Source organism: Mytilus edulis, chromosome 13, assembly GCF_963676685.1.
Source record: "Mytilus edulis chromosome 13, xbMytEdul2.2, whole genome shotgun sequence".
NCBI lineage: Eukaryota > Metazoa > Mollusca > Bivalvia > Mytilida > Mytilidae > Mytilus > Mytilus edulis.
In genome coordinates this window covers 20,381,181-20,395,684 of record NC_092356.1, presented here as the reverse complement: position 1 = coordinate 20,395,684, position 14,504 = coordinate 20,381,181, and the positions used below count along the sequence as shown (strand labels likewise).

The window sequence follows — 14,504 nt, the reverse complement described above, 5'->3', positions numbered from 1 at the left end:
TACATGGAGTTACCGTTGATGGACATGGTAATGTTTATGTTGCTGGGGAATGGTCCAACAATGTTGTCGCGATATCACCTGATGGTACAAAATGCAGAGTTATTCTTACAACTTTAAAAGGGATCGACTCACCAAGGGGAATTTATTTTGATAAGAAAGAAAATCGGCTTCTTGTGTCGAACTGTAATGGAGATAAAGCCTTTGTCTTTGATGCCCAAAAATGATAACTTCAAAATATGTAAACATGAGACTATTTATTTCAAATTTAAATGTTTTGCTAATTAAATTTATTTATATATTTATATATTATTCTTTTTTATTCAATTCAAGAGCTAATTAGATAAAAATAAAATAACAACTAAGAATAAAGATGAAACTGCCATGAGTATCACTGAAGAGACAATAATCATTGCATCTTATCAAATCAATTACAACTAGAACACACCCGCGAAATCGCGGGCATTGGAGCTTGTGAGATTTTGTGTCTGGAGAATTTTAGTAAAAGATTTCATATCTGGAGAATTTCTGAAAAGGTATAAAAAGTCATAGGTACTTGGATATTCCGCAGAGGTGCTCAGCAGATAGATAACCATAAACACCGTTGCTCATATTAAAGTTTATTCATAAAGACAACTGTGTATGCAGGTAAAAAGCTGCAACAAGAATGAAAATACCATATAATATTTGGAAAGGCTATTATATTGAACCAAAAATACAACAATAAAAGTGTAGTTTTCTAGCTTAAAATTGACATAGTTGAGCAAGTTTAGTAGATACAAAAAACAGCATTTAACAACTTCAAAATCAAATTAAATAAATGAATGTGTTATGAAATATTCAAACTTGACAAATGCTTGAACAGAAACACTAGAAATATAGCTCAGACGGGGTTCCTTACTCAAAATATCATAGGAAAAATGTATGTAAATACTTTGCTCTAGAACTTCATAATTAACTTATTTGCATCAAAAATAAATATGCACATACAAAATATAAACCTTAGTAATAAATATTTAACTTACATAGTGGTTTGCCATAAACGGATGGTAAAGCTACTCGCTAGATAAAGATTAACATTGGTCCAATGTCATTGTGGTTCACAATTCAAAACAGGAAACAGGATATCAACAAAAGTAAAAGTGAAAGTGAAAGTAACTTTAAAGTGAAAGTGAAAGTACAATCACATAAGGTCAAAATGAAAGTAAACAATTAAAGTTCTCAAAAATGAAAGTAATTAATTTACTGATAATAAATATGATATACAAACAGAACACTCCCCGTCTGATATGAAAAATATCACCACATTCATAAAAAGAAAAATATGACCTTCAATACATATAAACCCTCAAAAATTAGTTTAACTAACTAATGTCAATAATACAGACAAAAACTCAATAATATCAGTCTTTTACAATGCATTGCGACACAAAAGAACAGTCTGTGTGATTGGTCGCACATATACACGAACTTGTCCATCTCTGATTGTTCTTACTAACACCTTCCTAACTAAATTGTCTTTACTAGGAAATATATGTTCAATAAGTCCTATTGGCCAAAGGTTTCTGTGTTGATCACCATCCTTGAGAATAACGGTATCACCTTCTTTAATGTTCTCCTGAGTTTGTTGCCATTTTCGTCGAGATTGCAACGTTTGTAAGTACTCGCAACGCCACTGAGTCCAAAACTGTTCAGCTAATACTTGAACGAATTTCCATTGAGTAGTGTATACATCTCGAATGTTCAAATGACTAAAATCTTCATCACAGTCAATGGTTTTGGTAGTTAGCAGAGCATTTGGCGACAAAACACACGGTGAATCAGGGTCTGATGAAATTGGAATCAATGGACGAGAGTTCATGATGGCCGTTGTTTCCGCCATAAAGGTGCACAGAACCTCGTGTGTTAGTTTGTTGTGTCTTGCATCATAAAGAATAGAGTCAATAATGCGGCGAGCAATGCCTATGAGTCGTTCCCACGAGCCTCCCATATGTGACGAATATGGGGTATTGAACTTCCAAACAGTACCTTTTTCGTTAAGAAAGGTTTTCAAAGTTCTATCTTCCACACATATTGCAGGAATTCCAAGTTCATTCGCTGCTCCAACGAAATTTGTCCCTCGGTCGGAAAAGAATTCCTCAACTTTGCCTCTTAATGACACGAACCGTCGTAGCGCATTAATAAAAGATGAGGTGCTCATCTCTTCAATAACCTCAATGTGTACAGCTCTAGATGACATACATGAAAATAGTACAGCCCATCGTTTTGAGTTGACGCTTCCTCCACGAGTTCGTCTAGTTACAATGTCCCAAGGACCAAAACAATCCACTCCAACGTAAGTAAAAGGTGGGCACGATTTCAGTCGTTCCTCCGGTAAATCAGAAATTTTTTGAGTCATAAGGTTACCACGAAATCTACGACACAATACACATTCGGAAATAACAGTGTTAACTAGGCGCTTAAGACCAATTATCCAAAATCCTGCACTTCTGATACTGCCTTCCGTTAAATGACGTCCTTGATGTCTAATTTGTTTGTGATAATGTAAGACAATAAGTTTGGCGAAGTGATGATTACCAGGAATAAGTATCGGATGTTTCTCACCAAGTGTCAAATCTGAATGTTTGAGTCTACCTCCTACTCTAACCACTCCGTGTTCATCAACAAACGGATCTAATTTCAACATTGAGCGTTCCTTTGAAATTGGTTTGTGTTCGTTCAAATTGTAAATTTCCTTTTCAAAAATCTCATTCTGAATTTGACGAATTATAAAAGATTCGGTCTCCTTTTGAAATTTTGGACTATCTTTGTCTTCAGACACTTTTTGACTAGAACGTTTTGATTTCCAAGTACATACAAAATGTCTCAAAAAGGAAACTGCCCTAATGAGAGCTTTCAAACTTGAAAAATTCGTAAAACGATGACAACCGATATCTGGATTTCGAATAACTGTTTTCTTAGATAATACTAAAGGACGAATTTCCTTGTCCTCAGTTGGTGTTACTAACGGATAAGAATTGTCTTCAATCTTAACATCATGTGATGATAAACATGTCGGACCTGTTATCCATCTAGTGACAAGAATCATATCTGGTGAGCTTGAAAATCTAGTTCCGGCATCAGCTGGATTCTGATCAGTTGATATGTAGGACCACTGAGACGGATTTGACGTTTTGTGAATTTTTTTCAACACGATTTGTGACGTAAGTGAAAAATCGTCTTTTGGTATTGCTAATATATCCTAGGACAACTTGACTGTCCGTGTAGTAATGACAAGTCTCCGGTAAAAGCTTCATGTTGTCGCAAATGACTTCACCTAACTCAGCGCCAAGAACAGCAGCACAAAGTTCCAATCTAGGAATTGTGTGACCTTTCAGAGGTGCTAGTTTTGTTTTTCCCATCAGAAAACCTAAAGATGTATTTCCAGTCTCATTAACGGATTTCAAATAGGCTACTGAAGAAATTGCTTGTTCGGAAGCATCACAAAAAATATGAATCTCAAGATGGTGCGCTGTCGACACTGATTCAGGAGTAATCATTCGTGGAATTTCAAAATTGCCAAGAGATTTCAAAGACTCAAGCCAAAGGTTCCATCTATCAGCATGTTCAGAACTTAACGGTTCATCCCAGTCAGTTCCAGGTGGAACTACTTCACGGAGAAGAATTTTACCGCTAATCACAATAGGTGATACGAAACCCAAAGGGTCAAACAAACTGTTTATTGAAGATAGGAGTCCTCTTCGTGTTATAGGTTTGACATCATTATTTACATGAAACACAAAATTATCGGAATGAAGATCCCATGTTATACCTAGACTTTGTTGAGTAGGTAATATATCTGAACACAAGTCCAACTGTTTCAAGTCTTTACCTAGGTCATCACTGGGGAAAGCTTTCATGACGTCAATATCGTTCGACACAATCTTGTGAAATCTTATATGTCCATTTGTCTTTAAATCGTTTTGAGTTTTCTTAACAAGATCGATTGCTTGTTCTTTGTTGGTGAATGAAGTGAGACCATCGTCCACATAAAAATCATTACATACGAAAGCACGTACGTCTTCATCGGAAGTTGCAACAGCTTGTCGAAGGCCGTAAGAAGCCACGGCAGGTGAAGGCGTGTTACCAAACACATGAGATGTCATACGATATTCGATGAGAGGTTTAGAAAAGTCATTATCCTGGTACCAAAAGAATCTAAGGTAGTCTCTGTGATGATTTGACACTCTGAACTGGTAGAACATTTGCTCAATGTCTCCAGTTATAGCAATAGCATTTTTACGAAATCGCATAAGAATTCCAACTAGGTTATTTGTAAGATCTGGTCCTGACATTAATAGACTATTTAACGACACATCTCCGTACACTGCAGACGAGTCAAATACTCCCCTAATTTGGTCTGGTTTTTTATGATGATAAACCCCGAAAAGCGGAAGGTACCAACATTCTCTTGAAATAACTTTAGGTGCAATTTCTGCTGCACCGCTGTTCAACACTTTCTCCATAAATGTCATGAAATGTTCACGTTTCGTTTGATTCTTACGCAAACTAGTGTCAAGTATCTGTGCTCGTTTCCAGGCTTGTGAGCGGTTGTTTGGAATAGGTGGTTTTGGTTGTTTGAATGGCAATGGCGCTGACCAATGACCAGTGTCATCCTTTCTAAAATCAGTATCCATCAAACTAAGAAATTGTCTATCTTCAACAGAAAGTCCTACTTTGTTGTCATTTGTTGTCCTGATGAAAATGTCATCTTTGAGATCACTTATCTCTATGTTGTTCTCGCAAAGAGGGAACGTGGTGCATCGTCCATCGTTGAGAACATGAGTTTTACGCACACTGATTTTGTTTGGAGCATGTACTTTGCCCAAGCACACTTCTCCTATTACCACCCATCTAAGTGCTAATCTTTGAGCGAAAGGTTCACCTTTATCTCCAGTAATTTGTTCTTGCACATGGTGAATCTCAGGTATATCTCGACCAATCAAAAGTTCAACCTTGATGCTCGGATCAAGAGGAGGTAAGCATGATGAAATACGATGAAGGTGTGAGTAGGCAGATGCAACTTCTGGAGTCGCAATCTCCGGTAATTCACTGGGAATAGAATCGCATTCAATTACGTCTTGTAATTCGAATGTGGATTTTCCATCAATTGATCGAACGCATATACTGTCAGCAACTCGACACTTCATGGTCGAATTACCATTACACGAAGACATGTTAAATTGTGCATGTTGTCCTTGAATTCCAAGGTCATCAAAGAGTTCTGGAGTAATCAAAGTGCGGTTACTTTGATCGTCTATGGCAGCATAGACTCTCATCGACTTATCCGGGGCGTTTGGTAAGTATACATCTACTAGAACGGTCTTTCCACAGGACCGACCAACCCGGATGTCACCACAAAGAGTGGTACATTTGACAGTTACATTGTCCTCACTATGCTCCCCGCCATCAGCTGTGAGAGGCTTTTGATTATCGGCTTGTGTGCGATTTTGAGTATATCGGTCTATATGCATTGCTGTGGCATGACGTTTGTTTCCACATACGGCACATTTAACATTAACTGTACAGTTGGAGGCGAAATGTTCATTTGTTTCACAGCATTTAAAACATATTCTCTTTTCACGTAGAAACTTCTGACGATCTTGTATTGGATATTTCCTGAATCCACGACAGTCGTTGAGGGTATGTCCTGCCTTGTGTAGTGGGCACCGAACTGAACTTTCGGAAGAAACGTCTAGTCTCCTGGATATCACTGACGGACGTTGTTTAGAATTCGTAGTTGAATTGACACTATTGTATGAAAAGGCAGGATCATTACGAATTTCACACATGTCTCGAATATAACTAACAAACAGACTGAATGGAGGAAAAGCTATGTCATGAGACTTCTTGTAAGACGAAGCACGAGTAGTCCATTTCTCTTGCAGAAAGTAAGGTAACTTGGCAACAATCGGATTTATACCAGAGGAGGAATTGTAGTAGCTAAGCAGTGTTGTGTACTTTGGATTTAACATAGATGATTCAATTTCAGTAAGTATGTCCAAAAGATCATATAGTTTTACACAGTCTTTGTTTGTAATTGTTTGAAATGCATTTAACTTACGTTTCAGTGCGCTTTCAATCATTTCAGGCCTACCGTATCTTTCTTGTAGACGATCATATATTCTTTGTAGACCTCTAGGCGGATCATGAGCATTAGCAGCACGGATGATTTTTGCAAATTTGGAAGATTCTGTACCCAACCATTTGACCAATAAATCCATTTCTTCAAAGGGTGTTACGCCAAGCTCTCGTGTTACACTTTGGAATGATGCTCTCCATGATTCGTATGCTTCCGGTTTATCATCAAAGTTTGTGAATCTTGACAGCAGAAAGTCTTTTCTGTACATAAATCGAGTTGTGTCTGTCATGGCATCATGTAGTAGAGAATTTGTAGAAGTAGCTTTTGTCTGTACAGGATATTGTGATAAAGATGGTTGAATGTTTGGTTGGCTAGATAGTGATGTGAAAACTGTATTTACAACACTTGGAATTTGAGGAACACTTGTCAAAACTGTATTTACAATACTCGGAATTTGAGGAACACTTACAGCTGCACTAAAGGCCTGAGAAGCAGATGAAGCAACCACAGGAATGTTTGGTTGTTGATTTAACCATGATGCAACTGGTTCTTGAAAATGCACATTATGGACATAATTACTAATGTCATCCTTCTTTTCGCACACTTCAGAAATTATATCCTGTTCTTGATCACCTTGTTCAAGTATACGCACCTCAGTTTCAGCTGCTGCAACTTTACTCTCCTGTTTCACAATGTTTATGTCAGCTTCAATTGCTGCTTTTTGTTTCATAAGTTCGCCTTCCTTTCTAACAAATTCAAGTCTCACTTTCTCGGCTTCTGCCTTTGCCCGCTTACTACTTGCTTTTGAACTTCCATTTGAGCTACTTACTTGTGATAATTGTTCAACTAAGTCAGCTTTCTTTTTCTTAATTTCAGAGTTCACTTTTCTGTATGTTGAAACACATGTCACAAAATATTCATTATACTCACTTATCAACTGTTGTGATTCAATTGTATCAGCTCTTGTTATGAAACTTTTGTATTCTTCGGACCGACGACAAAAGTTTTTATAGCGACTGTCAATATCTGTATTTAACTGTCTTAATGTTTCTAATGTGTTGCTAGAAGGAACAATTATCATAAGATCTTCGATTTTAGACCAAATCTTCTCACATTTTTCGCGCAGTTCGTTACTCTGGTCGTCAAACATGGTTTGTCCTTTAGGTGTAAACTTTCGGTCACGCTTCTCACGCGTTTCAGACATAAATTTACACTATCTTTTTACTATTCCGCAGAGGTGCTCAGCAGATAGATAACCATAAACACCGTTGCTCATATTAAAGTTTATTCATAAAGACAACTGTGTATGCAGGTAAAAAGCTGCAACAAGAATGAAAATACCATATAATATTTGGAAAGGCTATTATATTGAACCAAAAATACAACAATAAAAGTGTAGTTTTCTAGCTTAAAATTGACATAGTTGAGCAAGTTTAGTAGATACAAAAAACAGCATTTAACAACTTCAAAATCAAATTAAATAAATGAATGTGTTATGAAATATTCAAACTTGACAAATGCTTGAACAGAAACACTAGAAATATAGCTCAGACGGGGTTCCTTACTCAAAATATCATAGGAAAAATGTATGTAAATACTTTGCTCTAGAACTTCATAATTAACTTATTTGCATCAAAAATAAATATGCACATACAAAATATAAACCTTAGTAATAAATATTTAACTTACATAGTGGTTTGCCATAAACGGATGGTAAAGCTACTCGCTAGATAAAGATTAACATTGGTCCAATGTCATTGTGGTTCACAATTCAAAACAGGAAACAGGATATCAACAAAAGTAAAAGTGAAAGTGAAAGTAACTTTAAAGTGAAAGTGAAAGTACAATCACATAAGGTCAAAATGAAAGTAAACAATTAAAGTTCTCAAAAATGAAAGTAATTAATTTACTGATAATAAATATGATATACAAACAGAACATTGGACATAGTTTAAGTCCTCTCCCTTGTTTCCAAAGTCCGTTACTTTTTTTCTGTTAAATTCCATTATTTTCGCGTTTCTGTAAACTTTGAACATACGTATTTATATTAAATATATTAAAGTGTATTTAATTTTCTATTATTAACTATTAATTCTATAAAGTTTCTTCTCCATGGCGATCACTACTACATGTATATTATATAGAGAGTCTCTATATATTATAGAAGTATATAAATCATAGTCATGGGGATGATGCAGATAAACGTGAAAATAATTGTCTTGTCCCCGTCCGAGAACTTATGAAAATTGTGTGTAAGTTAAAACAGAGGTAAAATAGTAGTGGTTCTTACGACCTAAAAACCACGATATGGACAACGCTCTGATTGGCTAATTTATTTATAATTTTTTTTATCTATCATACGATTGGTTATCAATGTTAAAACCGGTAGTCATGTCCGACTTAAAAGTCGGTTTGATGACGGAAACTCACTGCTATATTGTATAGAGAGTCTCTATATCTTACAATAGCATATTAATCATAGTATACATGCAGATAAACGCAAAACTAACTGTCCTTATCCCGTCCGAAAACTTATGAAAATTATGTGTAAGTTAAAACCGAAGTAAAATAGTAGTGGTTCTTTAATACGATATAAAAACCACGATATGGACAACGCTCTGATTGGCTTGTTTATTTTTCATTTTTGTATCTATCATACGATTAGTTCTCAATGTTTAAACCGGAAGTCATGTGTGACATGAAAGTCGGTTTGATGACGGAAGCAATATTCGGACGCCTTATTTTTCGTTTTTCTCTCAAAATAACCCAAACTGAATAGTCATAAGAATGGATGAGAAATGCGACTATGCATAGTACCTATAGGACACAGAGGCATGATGATTAATTTATTGTGGAAGGAAGAGAAGCGACACACAAAATGGGGTCTTCTCGTTTAATAGTATAGATAAATGCGGATTTCGACAATAAATTTCTCTGGCCTAATCAATTGAAGAGCTAATGAAACTTAAACGAAAAGAAAATACAGCTAAAGCGGTGCATATAACCAGAGCTTAGCATGATGGAGATAGTATCCTTGATTAAGAATAATTTTTGAAATTTGGTATTTAACTGAAATATCAATGACACCAACTTACGTATTTCCAGGCAGTTCCAAAGTAATGACCATGGACTTGGCCGGTGATACCATTGGAAATTAATTCGTTTTAAATGCAGAGGTTAATTTTATCTTTTATTATTCACACTGAGTCAAAATTTCAGCTGGTAGTGTGTGCCAATGAGACAACTTTCCATCCAAGTCACAATTTATAAACGTTAACCATTATAAGTCAAGGTACGGTCTTCAACACGGAGTCTTGGCTAATACCGAACAGCAAGCGATAAAGGGCCCCAAACAGTTACTCGTGTAAAACTATTCAAACGGGAGAACCAACGGTATAATCTTTATAAAAAAACAAGAAACGAGAAACATTTATAAACCACATCAACAAACGACAACCATTTAACATCAGTGTATACATACGTGTTTGTACTTTTGATAAATAAAAGATAATTCTTTACACTGAAACAGTACTTCAGTATTTCATGCTGAATTATTGAATTGTACATCGCGTGTCGAAAGTCTCAAGAGTTAGTATCTACTAGAAATTCTGTCCCAGAGTAGTCTTGACATGTCATTCAGAGTATTCGTTCGTTGTGTGATCAGGCGCATCACACAGTTTTCAGTAATTCAGCAAGAGGCAATTCAGTCAGGCTCGTATTTCACAATCTTACAAGTCAACCATTTGATCGATATCAGCTTTTTAACATTTGTATTAGGTTTTGGAATCTTTTAAAATATTTTGGCCACTGGCATTACTGAAGAGACATTTATTGTGCATCTGATGACATGACTTTTGTATTGTTAATGTTACTGGCTGTTATATCAAATTATATTCATGTTTCGTGAAGTTTCTGTTTCACAGATGACTACGAATATGTTCCAATTTTCGTATCTACAATTCCGTTTCCTTTTCTCCGAATGTGACCTACCCATTCAGACATATCAACTGTTTGTACTTACATGCACAAGACGACGGGTGCCACATGTGGAGAAGGATCTGCTTATCTTTCCTAAATCACCCAAGTTTTAAGTATGGTTCGTGTAGTGCAGTCTTTAGTTTTCCGTGTTGTACAGGGTTTTTTTTCATACAAAATACGTGCCGTCCTAAAAGGTCAATTGATACCATAATAGGCTAGAAATTATAAGAGAAAAGACCTATTCCTGTGTTATATCAGTTCTTATTTTGATCGTCTGTTTATCTATAATTCTACTTGGAAATATATGAGAGATACAGTTAAAATAGTATTTAAGGATTCGCAATTTGTAAACACTGAATTTATCAACGATTATAGGGAGTTATGTAGTGATAAAAATAAGAAGATGTGTGTAAGATTGCCAGTGAGACAACTCTCCACCAGAGGCAAAAAATGAGGTAAAAGTTAACGAGTATATGAGTCATCATACGGTCGTCAATAATAAGCAAATCCAGTACCGCATATAGTAAGCTTTAATAAAAGGCCCTGCAATGACAATTGTAAAACAATTCAAAGGAGGAAAGAACGTCCTGATTTACGTGTAAAACAATAATCGAAAACTGAAGATAATATACGGCAACACATAGAAAGACAACCACTTAATCAAAAGTTTTTTAAATTTCTCATTTTCTTCCTTTTATAATTTGTTCAGGAAAAACTGCGTTAAAGTGAGTATAGATATGCATACACATACCCGATTAACAGACCAACCGCCGATATACGCATACTCAATATAGATTAACCGACCAATCTCTTGGTTAGCCGAGTGACGGCCACGTGTACAATGGGACACGTTATCTTTTATGAATTATCATTTCTAATATAACACAATATTGGAAGACATTACGTATACGAAGGTCATTTTAGATCAAATACCAATTGAGTTCAGTAAATGAACGACTTTTATTGTTTGATTTAATCTTATATAGACTATGTATTTCAATGGTTTAAACTTTCATTGTAATGATCTACATGAACATACATATATAAAAGAATTAACTTAAATGGAACATTTTTAAAAGGCTTATCAAATATTTTGTATCCATGCAAGAATATAGTTTACATTTCAGGATTTGTCTCTCAGCTTGCCACTAGACTTTCATCTTATTGATTTCCCCTTAATATAGTCTGGGGAGACGACCGTTTGATTTTTTTCAGTGAGTGGGGTTGAGGGATGTCTAGCCGGAAATGGAATGTTCATGTTCATCAGTTGATAGGTAAGCTGCTGCTAATCAATTTGCTCGGCAATTTATTTTCACTTTTATAGACACATTTTCCACTTACATGTTTACGTGCAGACTATTCATCTTTATCCGTTGTTTACAAGTTTATTTATTTCAGTTATTGCCAGGCGAGAATATAAATATCAAACTCCTATAAAAGGGTCTCCCCTTAAAGTAATTTAAATAATATACAAATGAGGAGATGTGGATATATGATTTAGTTTAGAAAAAAAGTCATTATTTACCAGGTGGGGGTTCCGGAATCGTAATCTTTTGTCACTTTGAAGGTTTCATGATTGTCATCCTCAGCCTAAGCAACGTGTTACTGTAATTTGAATTTCAAAATGACTGGGTGACGTTTTTTCTACGCACTGGTCAACTCCACCGTAGCAAATCACACATAACTTTAACATTATCAATAATATATAACAGTAATTACGAGCGAAAAATATCATAATATGCAAAGAATTGTCGCATAAACAATAAATACACGGGAAATGGCGTACCCCCTCTGGATCCGCCACTGATTATTCTAACTCGGTTTAATTATTTATAATACAACGCACACCAATATAATTATGAAATGGACCCTACTAAGAGATTTTAAAAAATCAACCGCTCAAGACGTATCATCTCCATAAAATTCATTACATGTACGTTAATTTCGTACAGCAAAAACGTTTGTTGCAAAATAGAAAGGGTACACAGTGATTTACATGAAACAATAATATTGTTGATACTTATTTTCATTATATTCATTCATTTGTTGTTTTTTTTTTTGTTTTTTGTTTGGCAAAAGTATTGTGTTTACATCAAATAGTGAACCAGGGACTCAAATGGTGGAATTGACGTGTATCTTGTTGAAATGTTCAGATTGTATAATTTAGACACAGTAAATTTATTTCTATTCCGTTATATTTGGAATTTCCCTATTCTATTTCTAGCTTTAGACTTGTGGTACAAGTTTGGCTAGTATGTAAATCAGAAGTGGTCTGATGTTACTGTTGTTTTCTGCACGAATATTTCGAGGGCGGTAGTACGGGTGGGGTTTTATAGGCATATATAAGTCCTGATTACGTTTGATTATTATCGATGTGCTCGAGTAACTTTGATAGACGAAGTTAACGTTAAGCTCTGCATAATATATTACAGTTATGTTTGTATTGATATGTATTTAGAGGACATTGTGAATGTATATAGATGGAATTGTGGTATATTTTTGTAAATTGTAAAATGTTCACAAGATATTAAATGTTGTTTCGCTGAGAAAATAAGAAAGTTACTGCGAGCAAACAAACCTAAATTATGACTTATCTCTTATTTAGCCATGTATTTAGTATAGAAATGTTTTAAATTCGGACGAATTCATGAGGGAGAATTTAAATGGGAATAAAGGTTTATACATATGGCGATGTGAATAAAATCAAAATAAGGATTTATATTAAATATTATTGGTTGATTGTTAATTGGTTGCTTAACGTACAGTTGCAAATATTGCATGCATGTTCAGGGCGATCTGTTAAATATTGAGCACGGTTTAAATTCCATTTTTGGGGAAAGCGTAACATAATCAGGTTATTGAATGATTTTAATTAGTCCAGTGACAAACATTACAGTTATGTCAGCAATTTGCACGACAAATCTAATCTTAAAATGGAGTAATGAAAATTCTAGTAAGTAAGTATGCCTTCACCGACCATCATCGTATGGGTCATTAAGGGGTACCTTTATTCGTCCGTACGTATGCTGGAACGTACGTCCGCCTGTCCGCCCGTACGTCCAAAAATTGATTTCCGTTATCTAACTTTAGTTTGCCTCAATGAAATGCTATTAAACTTATACACAATGCTTATTACCACAAAACTCAGATCAAGTTTAATTTGGGTGGCGTCACTTTTACCGCTCTCGGGTTAAGTCTCATTATAACGATATATTCAAGAGGGCACATCATCTGTCCTATGGACACCTTCTCCATCATTATTTTTTTTCTTCAATTTTTAAAAAAGAAAAAGAAGACGAAACCAAATGTTTTTGTAATCGCACACAATTGGGTACAACACGTGGAAAAGAAAGAAAATCAATTTGTACATAATTGAATAAAATTATTCACAATTTCATACTATGAAGATTAATTTTCAATATGTTGTTTTTTAAGTTCGCGAAGGTCCAACAGTTACTGTCCATGCAAGGGAAACACTTCAGAGGAGTTTCGCTTTTTGACTTTGTTCTTCATTTAACCATGTGTGTTTTTATGTTCCAACTTTAACTTCAATAATCTTTATTATGTAGGACTATATTATAAACTTGTTAACTAATTAATTTTTACGGAATTGCGTTAAATTAAGTAAGGCGAAAGATATCTAAGGAATAAGTTCAAACTCAAAATACACGACAAAGATTCATTCGGCAATCCTCGGTAGAATCCGCTACTCTCCTTCTATCCGTTAGATGAGGGTACGGAATCGCCCGAGTTGAGACGAATGGACAAAGATTATTATAGTCGAGAACCAACTGCAAATGCCATTGCAAAAAACGAAAAACGTCGAAAAGACAAACAGTTCACACAATACAATATAGAAAACTGAAGACTGAGCAGCACCTACCTCATAAAAGCCGGGGATGATCTCGTGTGTTCCACATATGACTCTCGACGTGTTACTCGTGTTTTATGTTTTAGAAATTGCCATCGGTTATTCTCTATTCTATTTTTGTTGTGGTCTACAAGTTTATTTCTTTGTTTTTCGACCATTATTTAGAACCTTTGGCCATTATTCGATATTCTGTAAACTCCTTCCTACATCATTGTGTATTAAGATTCAGAAGACTAAATTTAAGAATGATATTGATAAACATATATCACTTTAATCACTTATTATGTTCTTTACCTGAATACCCACTAACATTGACCTGAGACTACTATTACACAAATATTTGTCTCACGGTCTTTGAAACTAGACGGCAGTGGAAAATCAAGGGAGAGGGGGTTCCGATGTTGGAATCCCTCTTTTTTTTGGAGGGTCAATGCATTTGATTGGGGAATTATGGACCGCCTTTTATTCTGGGTTAGGAACCCCCTTTTTAATATTACTGGATCCCCCTATGACTCTATCATCACTTGAATGAATCTT

At 35.2% G+C, this 14,504-nt stretch overlaps 2 protein-coding genes across 3 annotated transcripts; both read right to left on the bottom strand.

Moving 5' to 3' along the window:
• Positions 1-604: 604 nt before the first annotated feature.
• LOC139502139 (uncharacterized) lies at positions 605-8,052 on the bottom strand. Of its 2 annotated transcripts, XR_011658737.1 has the most exons (3): positions 7,808-8,052; positions 1,023-7,438; positions 605-653 (listed from the first exon to the last, which is right to left on the bottom strand). XR_011658737.1 is itself a non-coding variant. In XM_071291515.1 (2 exons), the coding sequence occupies exon 2, from the start codon at positions 7,320-7,322 to the stop codon at positions 3,132-3,134; it is 4,191 nt and encodes a 1,396-aa protein (XP_071147616.1). In that variant the 5' UTR covers positions 7,323-7,438; positions 7,808-8,052; the 3' UTR covers positions 605-3,131. The 2 variants fall into 2 exon arrangements, 1 of the variants encoding a protein (XP_071147616.1); XM_071291515.1 differs by having other exon boundaries at positions 605-7,438.
• LOC139500167 (uncharacterized) lies at positions 1,409-3,085 on the bottom strand. Its single transcript, XM_071288907.1, has one exon. The coding sequence runs from the start codon at positions 3,083-3,085 to the stop codon at positions 1,409-1,411; it is 1,677 nt and encodes a 558-aa protein (XP_071145008.1).
• Positions 8,053-14,504: the final 6,452 nt, after the last annotated feature.

What these genes read in the sequence shown, in the direction of transcription:
- LOC139500167 (XM_071288907.1), bottom strand. Translation starts at nt 3,085, where the DNA reads ATGATTCTTGTCACTAGATGGATAACAGGTCCGACATGTTTATCATCA.
- LOC139502139 (XM_071291515.1), bottom strand. Translation starts at nt 7,322, where the DNA reads ATGTCTGAAACGCGTGAGAAGCGTGACCGAAAGTTTACACCTAAAGGA.